Below are 18,460 nucleotides of genomic sequence, written 5' to 3'. Positions count from 1 at the left end.
CTACATCTTACTGACACCTGGGGCTTCCCAGAGATAGACTTATTCGCTTCAAGGATAAACCCAAAAACAAGACACTTCTTTTCGCTGAATCCTGGAGACAACCCGGCAGCCGTGGACGCCTTAGCCCAGAATTGGGATATGGAACTGGCTTATGCCTTCCCTCCACTGCCCTTAATTCCGAGAGTTCTACAGAAGATTCAGGAAAGTGTGACGACCGTTATCCTAATATTGCCGTATTGGCCCAGGAGAAGCTGGTTTCCAGTACTGAAGCAGATGGCAGTAGAAGATCCAATCATTCTACCACTACAGCGAGATCTCCTAACGCAGGGCCCTCTTGTCCATCACAATTTATAGTTCCTACTGCTTTCAGCCTGGATCCTGAGAAAGCAATGCTAAAATCAAGAGGTCTCTCAGAATCGGTCATATCTACCTTACAAAAGAGTAGAAAGCTAGTCACTTCAGCTATATATCTTAAAGTCTGGAAAAAATTCTGCTCATATTGTACAGGCCCAATTTCCCTTAAACAGGGACCTGATATTCCTCAAATCTTAGATTTTCTTCAGGCCGGCTTTGACAAAGGTCTAAAGCCCAGTACTCTAAAAGTACAAATTTCGGCTCTGAGCTCCTTCCTGGATTACCCGCTGGCAGAACACCCTTGGGTGGTAAGGTTTATCAGAGCCACTCAACGGATTAGACCTACAATACGTAGCTCCGTCCCTCCTTGGGACCTAAATTTTGGTTCTAAATAACTTACGAGAAAATCCTTACGAACCCCTCGACCAGGCAGATCTCAGAGCGGTAACACTTAAAACAGTGTTTCTGGTGGCAATAACCTCAGCCAGACGCATAGGGGAGATTCAGGCCCGTTCCATAAAAGACCCATATCTAAAGATACAAGACAACTGTATCATTCTCAAGCTAAATCCGGCCTTCCTTCCAAAAGTAGTAACTGACTTTCATAGGAGCCAGGAAATATTGCCCACCTTCTGTCAGGACTATAAAAACGAAAAAGAACGTACACTCCATTTGTTGGATGTTAAGAGAACAGTCCTACAATACCTGAAACTCACAGAAGGGTGGAGACTAGATTCAAATCTCTTCGTACAGATGGCAGGGAAAAATGAAGGAAGGCATCAAAAGCCACCTTAGCTAGGTGGATAAAACTAGCCATTTCCACAGCATATACCTCGGCAGGAAAAATTCCACCAGAAGGCCTTAAGGCTCATTCGCTGAGAGCAGTCTCGGCTTCTTGGGCAGAGAGTGCAGGGGCTTCTATGGATCAGATTTGCAGGGCCGCAACTTGGTCCAAAATAGATACCTTCTGTAAACATTACAAACTGGACGTTCTGTCAAACCAACAGACGGCCTTTGGGAGGAAAGTCCTCCAAGCAGTAATCCCGCCCTAATAGGAGTTATTTGGTACTTCTCCTGGTGGTGCCGTCAGGAGGGATGTCCTGGGAAAGTAGGAATTAGTCCTACCGGTAATGTAATTTCCAGGTGTCCATCCTGACAGCACCCCTTATATTCCCTCCCGTATATTTCCTATCTGATATAAACATTTGTAATGGAAATTTAATAAAATAGTTGAATCCATTCTGGTGTGGTACTTGGAAAAGACACTGAAGGGCGGAGGTGGGGAGGGGCTATTTAACCTCTTCTGTGTTTCCTGTCCCTATCAATGATAAGGAGGACAACCTGCTGGTCGCGCTGTCAGGATGGACTCCTGGAAATTACATTACCTGTAGGACTAATTCCTACTTTGGCAGCTGCTCTCTCAATCCAATGAATTTGTCTGGCAGAAACCTTCCTCATTATGCCTTTATCTGCATGAACTCTGTGCTCTATTTCAGTCACAAATCTCTTCACAGTATGATGATCACTCTTAGGTTTTTGTGAAATATCTAATGTTTTCATACCTTGTCCAAGGCATTGCACTATTTAATGCTTTTCAGCAGCAGATATTCGCCAACATCAAGCAGAGATCTTAAAAAGGTCACAAAATGAAAAGTTGAATAATCCTTTGTTGTAGGGAGCATGAACTTTCCTTTTTGTATTTTATTAGGTCGTCGCGTGGATGCAAAAAATCTTTGGTAACAGGTTGGTGCCCTACGAGGTGAACTTCCGCACGATGGAGCTGCTGTATCAGCTGGCGGAGTGGAATGAAATGCGCAATAAAGATTTATCCCTTGTCCTGGAGGATCATAAACTGAAGGCTGCTGAGATAGGAGCTGAAGGTAACCATGGCAGGTTATATGTGTACATCGGTGGAGGAGTTGTCCCTTCCCCCATAGATATGGAGATGACAATCTGTGCGAGACAGGACACAGAATGGTTGTTTGGTTCAGCCCCTTCACCCAAGCTTTTTACTTTCATGACCAGGCTAAATCTTCCAATTCTGACCACTGTCAATTTGAGGGAATAACTCTGGAATGCTTCAACGGATCACTCTGATTCTGAGATTTTTTTTCGTGGCACATTGTACTTCATGATGGTCGTAAATTTAGGTCAATATTTTTTAAGTTTAGGGCTATGTGCACACGTTCAGGTTTTTTCGCGGTTTTTCACGGAAAAAACGCTATAAAAACTCATTAAAATACATACATTATGCATCCTATCATTTAGAATGCATTCTGCATGTTTTGTGCACATAATGCGTTTTTTTCCACAAAAAAAAACGCATCGCGGTAAAAAACGCAGCATGTTCATTAATTTTGTGGATTTTCTGAGTTTTTCCTGCTATTCTATGCATTTGGGAAAAAACGCACCAAAAACGCGTAAAAACGCATGCGGATTTCTGGCAGAAATGTCCTGTTTTTGCCAGGAAAACTTCTGCAAGAAATCCTGACGTGTGCATATACCCTGATTGTGAAAATATCTCAAATTTGGCAAAAATTTCACAATTTTCAAACTTCTCATTTTTGTTATCTTAAACTTTTTTTTTTTTTTGGACCACATAACATTTGAAGTCATTTTGAGGGGCCTATATATCAGAAAATACCCAAAAGTGACACCTTTCTTAAAACTGGACCCCTCAAAGTGCTCAAAACCACATTCAAGAAGTTTATTAACCCTTTAGGTGCTTCATAGAAATTAACCCCTTTCTGCCATCGGATGGAATAGTACGTCCGATTGCAAAACTCCCGCTTTGATGCGGGCTCCGGCGGTGAGCCCGCATCAAAGCTGGGACATGTCAGCGGAATCGTGATCCGACTGCGCCTATTAACTTGTTAATTGCCGCTGTCAAACTCTGACAGCGGCATTTAACAAGCGCTTCCAGCCATCGGGCCGGAAATGCGCGCATCACTGACCCCCTTCACATGATCGGGGGTCAGCGGTGCATCGGAATGACAACAAGAGGTCTTGAGACATCTATAGTTGTTGATGCCGGATTGCTGTGAGCGCTATCCTGTGGTCGGTGCTCATAGCAATGCTGTAATTGTGCTATATAGGGGCAATCTAAGCATCTCCTCTATGTAGCAGAGCCAATCAAGTTGTGCCAGCTTATAGCCTCCCATGAAAGATATTGAAGCATGGCAAAAGTAAAAAAAAAAAAAAAAAACGAAAAAAAGAATTAATCTCAAATCACCTCCCTTTCGCCCCATTCAAAATATAACAATTAAAAAAAAAATCAAACCTACACATATTTGGTATCGCCACCTTCAGAATCACTCGATCTATCAATAAAAAAAAGGATTAACATGATCGCTAAACAGCGTAGCGAGGAAAAAATTAAAAACACCAGAATTATGTGTTTGTTTTTTTTTTTTTGTTCGCCGTGACATTGCATTAAAATGCAATAGCGGGCTATCAAAAGAAAATATCTGCACCAAAATGGTATTGAAAACGTCAGCTCGGCACGCAAAAAATTAAGCCCTCACCCAACCCCAGATTACAAAAAATAGAGGCGCTACGAGTCTCAGAAAATGGCGCAATACATATATATATATATTTTTTTTAATGCCAGGTTTGGAATTTTTTTTTTACCACTTAGATGAAAACGAACCTAGACATGTTTGGTGCCTATAAACTCGTAATGACCTGGAGAATCATAATGGCAGGTCAGTTTTAGCATTTAGTGAACCTAGCAAAAAAGCCAAACAAAAAACAAGTTTGGGTTTGCACTTTTTTTTGCAATTTCACCGCACTTGGAATTTTTTTTCCCGTTTTCTAGTACATGACATGGTAAAACCAATGGTGTTGTTCAAAAGTACAACGCCATATTGATGGGAAAATATAAATGTTTTGGCTCTGGGAAGGAAGGGAGCGAAAAAGGAAAACGCAAAACCGAAAAAAGCTTCGGGGGTTAAGGGATTAACCCGTTAATGACCCCAGCTTTTTTTGTTTTTCGCTCTCCTTCTTCCCAAAGCCATAACTTTTTTTATTTTTCCGTTAATATGGCCATGTGAGGGCTTATTTTTTTCAGGACTAGTTGTACTTTTGAACATCATCATTGGTTTTAGCATATCGTGTACTAGAGAACGGGAAAAAAAAATCCAAGTGCGGTGAAATTGCAAAAAAGTGCAATCTCACACTTTTTTTGGGGGGGGGCTATTTTGCTAGGTTCACTAAATGCTAAAACTGACCTGCCGTTATGATTCTCCAGGTCATTACGAGTTGATAAACATAAGGATGAATGACCTCGGGGAGATCAAAACATCCAACACCGCGGAGACACCATCACGTGTTTCTCAACGCAGTGATCCAGAACACTGCCCCCATCCCTTATGGGAAATATGCAAATGCATGTAGAAAAGCCGCGGAGACACCATCACGTGTTTCTCAACGCAAGCAATAAATAGCCAGGTCTTTCACCGGGAAGGGCAGCATCCAAAAGGAAAACCACCTATGCCAAAACATGGTATCCATCCACAGGCAGCTGTTTCGGGGTATTTGCCCCTCATCAGTGTGGAGTAGGAAACTGGCTATTAGGAGCAGTGCCTGGTAAAAAGACTATAAACATAAGGAAGAATGACCTCGGGGAGATCAATTTTCCTTTTGGATGCTGCCCTTCCCGTGGTTGTTCCTTCCCGGTGAAAGACCTGGCTATTTATTGCTTGCATTGAGAAACACGTGATGGTGTCTCCGCGGCTTTTCTACATGCATTACGAGTTTATAGACACCAAACATGTCTAGGTTATTTTTTATCTAAGCAGTAAAAAAAAATTCCGGCGATTCTAAACTTGGCGATACCAAATATGTGAATGTTTGTTTGATTTTTTATTTTTTTTATTTTGAATGGGGCGAAAGAGTGATTTGAACATTATATATATTTTTCTTCATATGTTTTTTACTTTTGTAATGCTTCAATAGCCTCCATGGGAGGCTAGAGGCTGGCATAGCCTCATTGGCTCTGCTACATAGGTGCGATACTCAGATTGCTCCTATGTCGCTGAATTACAGCATTGCTATGAGCGCCGACCACAGGGTGGCGCTCACAGCAATCTGGCATCAACAACCATAGAGGTCTTCAGGAGACCTCTGGCTGTCATGCTGACGCATCGCTGACCCCGATCACGTGACGGGGTCAGCGATGCGTGCATTTCCGTCTCGATGGCCGGAAGCGCTAGTTAAATGCCACTGTCAGTTTATCAGCAGCATTTAACTAGTTAATGGTGGCGAGTGGCTCGCAATTCCACCCACCGCTATTGCGGGCACGTCGGCTGTACAAAACAGCTGACATGTCCTGGCATTGATGCGGGCTTACCGTAGGGGTTCTGTCCTTGGACGTACTATTCCGTCCGAGGAAAGAAAGGGGTTATAGCAATGTGCAAGGAAACATGAAAATATAAAATTTTCTCACAAAAATTTTTTAGTCCCAAATTTTATATTTTCACAATGGTAATAGGAGAAAAGGACCCCAAAATGAGTTGTACAAATTCTCCTGAGTACACTGATCCTCAAATGTAGTGGAAAACTACTGTTTGGGCGCACGGCAGTGCTCAGAAAGGAATGAGCGCTATTTGTCTTCTGGAAAGTAAAATTGGCTGTAATAGATGACAGATGCTATGTCATGTTTGCAGAGCCCCTGATGTGCCTAACCAGTGGAAATAGCCCACAGGTGACTTAATTCTGGAAACTAGACCCCTCAAGGAATTTATCTAATGGTGTAGAGAGCACCTTGATCCCGTTGGTGCTTTACAGAAAGTTGTCATGAAAATAAGAAATACTTTTTTTCCCAAAAAAACTGTTGCTTTAGCCCCAAATGTTTCATTTTCACAAGGGTAATAGGAGAAAACAAATGGTGCAATTTCTCATGATTGCACCCATAACCCATATGTGGTCATAAACTACTTTTGAGTCACGGTACAAAGCTCAGTTAGGAAGGCGTGGTGCAGATTTTGCAGTCATGGTTTGTGGGTACCATGTCACATTGGCACAGCCCCCTGAGGTTCCAGAACAGCAGAACATCGTTATTTTACACCCCTCAGTGAATTCACCTGGGGTGCAGTGATCAAATTGACACCACAGGCATGTCACAGAATATTATACCATTTGGCTGTGAAGAAAAAAAAAAATACATTTTTGATACAAAAATATTGTATTAGCCCCAGATTTTACATTTTCACACTGGAAAAATCAGTAAAAATGTACCAAAATTTGTTGCACAATTTCTGATGGACGTGGAAATACCCCATATGTGGCTGTATAGTACTGCTTGGCCAAACAGCGCGATTCTGGAGGGACGTAGCGCTATTTGACCTTCGGAGAAGAAATTCAATAGTTTGCTGACTTCATATTCAGAGCCCGTAAGATCCAGAACAGAATCCAACCCGCGAGTGACCCCATTTTGGAAATTACACCCCTTTGGGAATTTATCTACAGGTGTAGTGATGATTTTGACTACATAGATGTTTTCCAGACACAAACCGTAATAGATATGGCTGAGTGAAAACTACTAATCTATTGTGCTGCCCATGCATTGTGCCCAGCTTGTGCTTCTGGAGACACGCACCTGTAAGGCTAAGTACACATTTGCATATTTGTCCGTAGCGTATCAACTTCATGCCAAAACGCATTCAAACGCATGGTTCACATTTTTTTTATCCGCATCAGCTTACGCATGACACCAAAAAAAGCTGCGTTTGTGCATGCGTTTGCGTTGTTTCTGCGCATGCGTTGGAATTTTCCATGAATTTTGTTATGCGGCAAATGCTGTTTCCGGAGAATTTCCTTGACAAAAGCCACACCCAAAGGGCGTGTCTCATGGGGGATTCTGTGTATATATAGATCCTACACAGATGAAATCCTCATCTTTTGCTGCTGTATCCAGCTTCTATCGTAATCTGGATTTGGAATTGGAATTTACTTTTGCCTTTGCTGTGGCTTGTGAAGAAGAAAAAACAGCATGATGAAGACGTTGTCGTCACTACTGACAACACCCCATCGTTGAAGTCAGAGAGAGCCGTGGAGCCTACCACTCGTACACCGAGCTGCGTTAAAATCCGGAGAAGTTTTTCAACTACACAAGGATGTCGGAGCAGAGCTTTGATGAATTGCTGCAACGTGTCCGAGGATCCATCACCAGGTAGGGACACACAATTACGTCGAGGAATTCCTGCTGAGGAACGTCTGTTGGTGAACCTGAGGTACGTAATTTTGAAAAATAAACACATGTAGTTTGTATTATCGTTATAACAGCCATGTACGGTGTTTTTTTTTTTTCATTTTCTGTTCAGCAGATTCCTGGCTACTGGAGAGACTTTATCATCTCTACATTTTCAATTCTGCATTGGAGTGTCAACTCTTTCTTGGATTGTTGGAGACACCTGCCGTGCTTTGACGTTCTGCGTGCAGAATTCCTCCCACAACTGAATTCTGGCTGAAAAATGCATCAAAATTCCATGAAATTTGTAATTTTCCTAACTGTTTGAGTGCGGTGGACGGCAAACATATTCAGATTCTGAAACCTGCTGGAGGTGGATCCGAGTATTTCAGTTACAAAAAATACTTTTTGATTGTTCTCATGGCGATTGCAGATGCTGACTGTCGATTTGTCGCCGTTGACATTGGCTTATTTGGACGAGGACTCAGACTTTCAAAAACTGACATGGGCCAACATTTGTATGATGATGATTTCAATTTTCCACCGCCACCACCTCGTCTGAACACTGAAGGACCGCCAATGCCGTTTGTTGTGGTTTGGGATGAGGCGTTTCAAATGTGTGCCGACCTTATAAAACCGTACTCGAGTCGGGACTTGAATTACAGCAAAAGGATTTTCAACTAACGACTGACAAGGGCACGAACAACTGTGGAGTGTGCCTTTGATTTGCTGGCATCTAAATGGCGCATTTTGGAAACACCAATCTATCTAAAAACTAAGAAAATTAATGATATTAAGGCGTGTGTTATGCACAATTACATCCTGGCAAAAGAGCGACAATTAGTCTATCTCCAATCGCCTTAATAATAATAAATAAACACGGTTATGATTTACCTCTCCCAGGCCCTGTGCCGCTGATAAGTCCCAACAAAACCAGTGGCAGAGAGCTGGGAGAGGGGAAAACCTGATGGACCGGCTGCCTGTTCCCCAGCCTGTGAAGCCTGCATGGTTGCTACATCGCTGGTGGATGATTGGGACAGTTCGTTAGCTGGTCGATGAGGGTCCGCTCCAACAGAGGAAGATCCAGGTTGCATAGTGCTGCTCCAGGTTCTGTGTCAAAAAATTTAAAAAAAAAAATTACTGAAAAGTTAGTTTATATAATAGTATGACAACAAAAAAGATGCGTTCGCTGAGCAACCGCAGGCCTCAGAAAAGAAAACATGTGGTTGTATTTATATTTCGAGAGCTTTGGAGCAGCACCACTTGAATCTCCTGTCTGATATCCTTATTGAAGCAAACCTTCCTTGAACGCCAATGGACTTTTACTCTTTTCACTGTAAAGGGGAACAAAGAAAAAATTGTAAAAAAAAACCCACCAACATTTACAGCAAAATAGAAGGCGTCAGACCACATTGCGATACTTACGAAAATCCTTTCTGACTTGTGGCCTTGCATGGTCCCAATCATCCAACAGCAATCTGGCCACCTCTTCCCAGAGTCGTCGAATCAATCCTGAGTCTTAATGATTACGATCACTGGGGTCCCACAACGCTACATGCTCTTGCACCAGTTACATATTCAATTATGGATTACCACAAAGTAAGGAAGTGAAGAGAGGATAATATTAAAAGATAATATATTTATTAGTAAATGTTTTAAAATAAGCATAAATACAGAAGGGTAACAAAAAACAGAGGAAGAGGGGGTTTAAACCACCAGACTATAAAAAGGGAAGCGGTACTGCACAAATCCACCTGGTTAATAAGGTAAAAATTAACCAAATTATATCATGGGAGGATGGAATTTGTGATGATATAATTACAAAATAGCAGCAATCAGAGGCACACACCACTAGTGTGTGTGTGTGTGTGTGTGTGTATATACACCTGCAAGGAATAAATCAATTCAGAGGGTATCCCCATTGATTTGGTCTTACCAATAAAGGAGTAAATAAGACGTGTATATCCAGCAATACAACTTAGTTGTTAATAGGCAGGAAAGTAAAACTACTATATGCGTCAGAGAGAAGTACCCAAGGAGGGGGATCCCATAACGAGGGCTGATTACCTGTGATTCAGATGTGACTAGAGTGGTGCCTAGCGCTGGTGGTGGAGTGCAGATGCTGTTCCCCTTGTTATTGTTATTCTGGATTATCTCAATGAGAATAACTGTTTAACTCCATATCAGCATGGGTTTATGAGGAATCGCTCCAGTCAAACCAATCTAATCAGTTTTTATGAAGAGGTAAGCTATAGACTGGGCCAAGGTGAGTTATTGGACGTGGTATATCTTGATTTTTCCAAAGCGTTTGATACCATGCCACACAAGAGGTTGGTACACAAAATGAGAATGCTGGGTCTGAGGGAAAATGTGTGTAAATGGGTAAGTAACTGGCTTATTGATAAAAAGCAGAAGGTGGTTATATATGGTACACTCTCTAACTGGGTGGCTCTGATCAGTGGGGTACCGCAGGGGTCCGTGTTGGGACTTGTTCTCGTCAACATATCTATTAACGATCTGTTAGAAGGTTTACACAGTAAAATATCAATATTTGCAGATGATACAAAACTATGTAAAGCAGTTAATACAAGAGCAGATGGTATTCTGCTACAGATGGATCTGGATAAGTTTGAAACTTGGGCCGAAAGGTGTCAGATGCTGTTTAACAATGATAAATGTAAGGTTATACACATGAGAAGAAAGAATCAATATCACCATTATACACTGAACGGGAAACCAATGGGTAAATCTGACATGCAGAAGGATTTGGGGGATCCTAGTTAATGATAAACTTACATGGAGCAGCCAGTGCCAGGCAGCAGCTGCCAAGGCAAACGGGATCATGGGGTGCGTTAAGAGGTCTGAATACACATGATGAGAGCATTATACTGCCTCTGTACAAATCCCTGGTTAGACCGCACATGGAGTACTGCGTACAGTTTTAGGCACCAGTGCTCAGGAAGGATATAATGGAACTACAGCGAGTACAAAGGAGGGCAGCAAAATAAAGGGGATGGGGAACTACATTACCCATAGAGATTAGCAAAATTAGGATTATTTAGTCTAGAAAAAAGACGACTGAGGGGCGATCTAATAACCATGTATAAGTATATAAGGGAACAATACAAATATCTCTGAGTATCTCTTTATACCAAGGAAGGTGACGGTCACAAGGGGGCATTCTCTGTGTCTGGAGGAGAGAAGGATTTTCCACCAACATAGAAGAGGTTTCTTTACTGTTAGGGCAGTGAGAATCTGGAATTCCTTGACTGAGGAGGTGGTGATGACAAACTCAGTTGAGGGGTTCAAGAGAGGCCTGGATGTCTTCCTGGAGCGTAACAATATTGTATCTCACAGTTACTAGGTTCTTTAGAAGGACGTAGATCTGGGGATTTATTCTGAAAGAATATAGGCTGAACTGGATGGACAAATTTCTTTTTTCGGCCTTGCTAACTATGTTATGTTACTATAGTGCCTGATGTCATGACGAGATGAGATCACCATGACAATGATCGGGTCCTTGCGATTACTTCACTGGTGCGCTGCTCGGAGTTCAGAAAGAGCTCTCTCCCTCTGCATGCCTGCTAAATGCTGTGATCAAGGGATTAAAGTGACTGGAGCGGTTCGCGCACTGCTGTTGCACTGCGTGCCGGGTGTCAGCTGTCAAAATCAGCTGACACCCGATGGTGATCACGAGCCCTGCCTATGTGAGTGCAAAATCACCATGACATTTATTGCTATATCATTTTTTTTTTTTTTCCCGGTGGTCACTGAAGGGCTTACTAGTTTTATAGATTGTCAGTTTTATACATTGGTTCGTTCAATGGATCGCGGTTCTAATACTCTACAATGCTTTATAATTGCAGGGCATTAGATCAGTCTCTCTACATAGGGAGGAAGCGTGTAAGATTCTGCTCTGAGCAGTACCTCACAGGACACTGTACTTAGGTGACCCTGCGGCCATCTGTTGGCCTGGAGTCACCATGGAGGCCATCGGCACAGCATGATCACAATCACCTTGTGCCAATTGTAGCAGCTAGGGAGCTTCCTCCTTCTGCTATGCCGCTCAATGTCACTGTTACTATCGACAGTGGCATCAGTGGGGTTAAACGCCCGTAATTGGCACCAGCACCAGTCGTGGGTGTTTCTACAGGACGTTAAAATATAGCTATAAAATATAGCTGACACTCGCTGATATCGCAGGCTCTGCTAGTGAGCCGACGCAATCAATGTGCCATATACTGTATGTACGTCGGTTTGCAGGAACGCCCTCCCATGGCGCCGTACATATGTGCTAATGCCGTAAAAGGGTGAACCAAAAAGAACAAGAGGTTTTCACAGGAGCTGTATACGCAAAATGGTAGCGTTTGGGGACAAGAAAATAATGGGATAGAAAAGTATTTAAAGTGTTAGAATAAACAAATCCTTTTAAATTTCCCTCCATCCCCATTTGTCAGCACAAATTTAAGAGAAGAAAATGTATATGTAATACCCTCAGTCCCCACAAAAATGCACTAAAAAAAAAAAAAGCGATCAAAACATTGTACATGTATCAATAAAAGCCACAGGTTGGCAAGCAGAAAATAAGCTTTTGCATAGATTCATCAATGGAAAAACTTAAATATTATGGATCACGGAAAATGGCAACACAAAAGTATTTAACTATAGTGTGTGTGGTTTTTTTTTCCAGCCTTTAACGTGCAGTTTAACCCCTACCTGACACTTGCAGTATATATATATACGTCATGGTAGGGAAGTACTTCCTGACCGATGCAGTATATGTACATCATGGCGATCTCCTGTGCACAGAAGGCTGTGCGCAGGCAATAGCTGCCAGTTATCAGCTGATTCTGACAGCTGACTCCCAGCACTCAGTGCTAGCAGCACTGCCTGCACCGCTCCCGTCACTTGAACCCGCTAAATGCTGTAATCTGTTGATCACAGCATTTAGCACCCCCACGACATCATCGCAAGAGCCTGATCTTTGCCATGGTGATCTGATGTCGTCTTGACAACATCCTGTTCACCAGAGTTATCAAACATACTATATCCTTCAGAGAGCATGATGTAGCAGTGCTGACAGTTTGTAAAGCATAGCAAAGCTCCTTTATTTTCTATAAAATAGTTTGTGTAAAAGTGCCAAAACATAAAATATAAAATAGAGCCTAGCATTATTATTCCTCTCCTATCTCTATAACCTGACACTACTCTCTCTAATATATGCCACACTGGATACACGTGTCTGGATCCCACCCTCCTCCGTTAGGCTCTATCGACATTCCCTACTCTTCATTCCTATTTAATTATTATGTCATCTTGCCACTATGACAGGTTGTGCGTTAACAAGGGATTGGTCGTACACCCCCTACCACTGCCACTATTATGCATCTATGTCAAAGGACTTGAGGTAATGCACTGTACAGTTCATTACCATGCTTCTCTATTATTATACCCTGTTTATTATTATACCCTGTTACTAGAACGTTTTGTTGTTCCTGACCATACTACCTCGCCTTCTAGGTTGCTTTGTACATAATAGTTCTTCTCGTTCTCTTATTGGTGTTTTATTATTGCATGTACTGTTTTGTTTTCTTGTTTTGTTCTCCTCTTGTAATTTTCTCCCCCCCCCCCCTTTTTTTTTCTTTCTATAATGTTGCCCTATGTAAAACATTGTCTTATACAGTTTCTTTGCCTTTCAGTAACCCCATGAGTAAGACCCGGGAGGGTCGAAACGTCGGGTTTTTGTCTATTTCAAATGAGTATGAATGTGGCAACCACTTCTTTTTTGTTTTGTTTTCTTCAATAAAATTGGCATACACCTTTTGCATCTTACCAGTCTTGAGTGTGCGGTAATCTTTTTTGTATGGTACAAATAAAAACATCAAATCGTTCTGCAGAAAGTAAGCCCTCACATGACACGGTCGACCGAAATATGGGAAAATTATAGCTCTCAAAATATGGCAATGCAAAAACTAGTCTTTGCCAAAAAAGCGGGGTTTTTTTTGTGTAACAGCTGCCAAAGAGAGAAACAATATAAATCTCATCGCTGTAATTACACCGACCCGAAGAATAAAGTTATCTAATCACTTGTACTGCATGAGAAATTGTGTAATAAATAAAACCAATTCATCACTTGCTGTTGATTTGTTCATTCTGCGTCCCAAAGATCGCAGTAAGGCTCGGTGCACTTTTATCCTGCGCTCTACGCTGAGCGCAGATACCGGGATTTCCGTGTAAATCTCTGAAATATGTTTGAGACTGAACACCCGGCGGAAGATTCCCTATAATGAGGCAGATTGAGACATGGTGTCCTCCCAATGATCCACCGGTGTCTCTTTTTAGGCGTGCAAAAAAGCGTGGTCCGCAACAGTTTTGTACAATTCTGAAAAAAGGACACCACTGAACAGAGGCCAGACGGAGTTCAGAGTAACACTGCTGCCTCATTATAGTGAGTGACTCCCTCGGGGATTTCATCTGAATTTTGTCACTCAGAGATTTAGATGGAAACCCCAATGTACTTGCTCAGTGTAGAGTGTCGGATAATTGTGATCCAAAATGTTATGTGAAGTGTTCCAAATAAAAGCTTCAACCCACTCCCCCAAAAAAGCAAGTCCCCACTGAGTTCCGTCATCATCTGTTCATGGAAATATATGGGGCTTCCACGCAGTGCTGTGGAGTCGGTAAGCCAAACTTCCAACTCGGACTCCTCAATTTCCATGACTCCAACTCTGACTCCCTCATACATGGCTCATGTTTAAGTGATAAATTTACTGTAGTAAAATAGTAACATCAGGCTTTTAATCATTAATGATACATTATGATACAATAATCAAGCCATTTAGATCGAACATAAAATATATTGGAATACAACTTTAGAACACAAACTTTTACATATTTACAATTTATTATACACTATGCAATAAGTGGGGAAAATTTTTCAACAAAAATGTACTGAATAACATTTGTGCAGTCTGTCTATGAATTTGTACTGAGAAATCAGATCCTCCTTCATAGATTACCTCAAATCTGATCTGCCGTAAATACTCTAGTATAAGCAGAGACCCCTAATTTTGCCACAAAAAAACGGAAAACTTACTGACTCGAGCATAAGCCTAGGGTGGAAAATGCAGCAGCTACTGGTAAATGTCAAAAATAAAAAGATACCAATAAAAGTAAAATTGAGACATCAGTAGGTTGTGTTTTTGAATATCCATATTGAATCAGGAGCCCCATATAAAGCTCCATACAGTACATGATGGGCCCCATAAGATGCTCCATACAAAATACGCCCCATATAATGCTCCATAAAGTTTATGATGGGCCCATGAGATGCTCCATATTAAAATATACCCCATATAATGCTGCACAAATGTTGATTATGACCCCATAAGATGCTCCATAGACACATTTGCCCGGTATAATGCTCCACAAATGCTGATTATGGCCCCATAAGATGCTCCATAGACTATTATGCCCCATGTGCTGTTGCTGTGATTTAAAAAAAAAAAAAAATACTCACCTCGCCGATGTGTCTTCCCCGAATTCCTCACTGACGCTCAGGCAGAGGGCGCGCACTATCCACGTCATCGTGCCCTCTGACCTGAGCATTACAGGTGGAAGATGGTGCCCGGCGGTGGAACGAGGACAGGTGAATATCTCCGTGCTCTCCCTCCCCATTATACTCACCTGCTCCTGGCGCGGTCCCTGGCAGATTCCCTGATGGTTTTCTCCGGGCGCGGCAGCTCTTCCAGCTTTGAGCGGTCACTGTTACCGCTCATTACAGTAATGAATATGCAGCTCCACCCCTATGGGAGTGGAGTCGCATCCATATTCATTACTGTAATGCGGTACCATGTGACCGCTCAAAGCTGGAAGAGCTGCCGGTGCCTGGAGACCATAGGAGATGCAGGGACGGTGCCAGGAGCAGGTGAGTATGTGACAGCGTTTTAATGAACGCTCTTCATTTGCTCTCAAAGAAGTAGAAAACTTTTGCTAAAATATGGTCAATCTATTTTCTATGGGAGTGGAATCTTTTTCCCTGCTCCATTTCATCCAAATACTTGTCTAAATCAAACTCCTCATCTGATGAGGATGAAACGGCAGCAGCATTGGCAGGACCTGAGTCCTCTTGTTCTTGGCCGTCTTGTAGCCCACTCATCCTAACTGCTACCTCAATCAGAGCTTCTTTTCTTTTAGTAAGCTGTTGATCATCCTGTAATATACGATGACTCGGGTCCACATGAATTTTATTTTCTAATAGCAGCGTCTCTCTCCGTTTTCATTGAAACAGCAATGCCATCTGTGATTAAACCTCCTCTTTGGGACAGGCAAAACAACAAGTTCTTCCACTCCTTTATAAAAATGCTATGATCACTGCACCCCTAGATTAACCCCTTCATGACCTTGGGATTTTTCGTTTTTCCGTGTTCGTTTTTCACTCCCCTCCTCCCCAGAGCCATAACTTTTTTTATTTTTCCGTCAATTTGGCCATGTGAAGTCTTATTTTTTGCGGGACGAGATGTACTTTTGAACGACATCATTGGTTTTAGCATGTCGTGTACTAGAAAACGGGAAAAAAATTCCAAGTGCGGTGAAATTGCAAAAAAAGTGCAATCCCACACTTGTTTTTTGTTTGGCTTTTTTGCTAGGTTCACTAAATGCTAAAACTGACCTGCCATTATGATTCTCCAGGTCATTACGAGTTCATAGACACCTAACATGACTAGGTTATTTTTTACCTAAGTGGTGAAAAAAATTCCAAACTTTGCTTTAAAAAAAATTAAAAAAAATTCCGCCATTTTCCGATACTCGTAGCGTCTCCATTTTTCATGATCTGGGGTCGGTTGAGGGCTTATTTTTTGCGTGCCGAGCTGGCGTTTTTAATGATTCCAATTCGGTGCAGATACGTGCTTTTGATTGCCCGTTATTGCATTTTAATGCAATGTCACGGCAACCAAAAAAACGTAATTCTGGCGTTTCGATTTTTTTTCTCATTACGCCGTTTAGCGATCAGGTTAATGCTTTTTTTTATTGATAGATCGGGCGATTCTGAACGTGGCGATACCAAATATGTGTAGATTTGATTTTTTTTTTATTGATTTATTTTGATTGGGGCGACGGGGGTGATTTAAACTTTTATATATATTTTTTTTTTCACATTTTTTTTTTTTGCTTTTTTTTTTTTTTTTGTTTACTTTTGCCATGATTCAATAGCCTCCATGGGAGGCTAGAAGCAGGCATAGCACGATCGGCTCTGCTACATAGCAGCGATCATCAGATCGCTGCTATGTAGCAGAATTGCAGGTGTGCTGTGAGCGCCGACCACAGGGTGGCGCTCACAGCTGCCGGGGATCAGTAACCATAGAGGTCTCAAGGACCTCTATGGTTACTATTCTGAAGCATCGCCGACCTCCGATCATGTGACGGGGGTCGGCGATGCGATCATTTCCGGCTGCCCGGCCGGAAGTGGTAGTTAAATGCCGCTGTCTGCGTTTGACAGCGGCATTTAACTAGTTAATAGGTGCGGGCAGATCGCGATTCTGCCCGCGCCTATTACGGGCACATGTCAGCTGTTCAAAACAGCTGACATGTCCCGGCTTTGATGCGGGCTCACCGCAGAGCCCTGCCTCAAAGCAGGCGATCTGACCTCGGACTTACTATCCCGTCCGAGGTCAGAAAGGGGTTAATTGAGAGGTGTAGTTTGTAAAAAGGGGTCTCTTATGGGGGGGTTCTGCTGTTCCTCAAACTAGTCCAATAAATCTGAACTCTCAATATGGCACTTCTTCCCTTCTGAGCTTTGCACTGTGCCTCAATAGTAGTTTTCATAGTAACATAGTTATTAAGGTTGAAGGAAGGCTTTAAGTCCATCTAGTTCAACCCATAGCCTAACATGTTGATCCAGAGGAAGGGAAAAAAAAAACAATGTGGCAAAGAGCAAGCTCCACATTGAGGAGCTTTTTTCGACCATATATGGGGTATCTGCGTTCTCAAAAGAAGTTGCACAACAGATTTTGGGGTTCATTTTTTCCTATCCTTGTGAAAATGAAAAAGTTACAGCTAAAAATATTTTTTGTGGGAAATAATTATTTTAATTTTCACAGATCAATATGATACCCGCATACCATTCTCTTAAAGTCTGAGTTTCAAAACATCATTCCTTTCTGAGCTCCGCTGTGCACACAAACAGTAGTTTCCCCCAACCCCGCCACCTGCTTATGGGGTGTCTGCATACTCAGGAGAAATTGCACAACAAATTTTGGTGTGCATTTTCTCCAGTTATCCCTGTGAAGAAATTAAAAAAAAAAAAAGAAAAAAAAAGAAATTAACTGTTCATTTTTTCCGTACACATTCCATTAATTCTTGTGAAGCACTTGAAGGGTTAATAGACTTCTTGAATGTTTTTTGAGGACCTTGAGGGGTGCAGTTTTTAGAATTGTCACTTTGGGGTATTTTCTTTCATATTGACCCTTCAGTCATTTCAAATGTGAGGTGGTTCCAACAAAAAGGGGTTTGTAAACGTGGTTGAAAATCGCTGGTCAACTTTTAACTGTTTTAACCCCTTAATGACAGCCAATACGCTTTTTAACTGACCTGACATATAAGAGAATAGCCTCCCCATACAGTTAACAATCCAGCATCCGTCGGTTGTGCACTATAGCTGACAACTTTATGCATCAGCCACGATCAGTGTTTGCACCATCCAAATCTATTTAACCCCTTAGATGCTGCTGTAAATAGTGACTACATCATTATAAATGGTTAACAGAGTGTGGGGGCTTCCTCTTTATCCCAATTGGTGCCCTCAGATCATGATTTTGTGGTCCTGATGTTTGCGGTGCCAATTCATGACCAAATAGCGGCCTTAGATTCTGATTGCTGTTGTAATCTGTTCAGAAGTTAGAGGCATTTAGGTGGTAA

At 42.0% G+C, this 18,460-nt stretch overlaps 1 protein-coding gene across 1 annotated transcript in view; it reads left to right on the top strand.

Annotated features, from left to right (window-relative positions):
• HAUS1 (HAUS augmin like complex subunit 1) overlaps positions 1-18,460 on the top strand; it is a 111,622-nt gene that overhangs the window by 29,568 nt on the left and 63,594 nt on the right. The window contains exon 2 of the mRNA XM_069733575.1: positions 2,063-2,234. Within this exon, the coding sequence (XP_069589676.1) occupies positions 2,063-2,234 (172 nt within the window). The remainder of the gene's footprint in view (positions 1-2,062; positions 2,235-18,460) is intronic.

The sequence above is a fragment of the Ranitomeya imitator genome, chromosome 7, assembly GCF_032444005.1.
Source record: "Ranitomeya imitator isolate aRanImi1 chromosome 7, aRanImi1.pri, whole genome shotgun sequence".
NCBI lineage: Eukaryota > Metazoa > Chordata > Amphibia > Anura > Dendrobatidae > Ranitomeya > Ranitomeya imitator.
The sequence above is the reverse complement of the archived record's forward strand: the minus strand, read 5'-3'. Positions and strand labels throughout refer to the sequence as shown.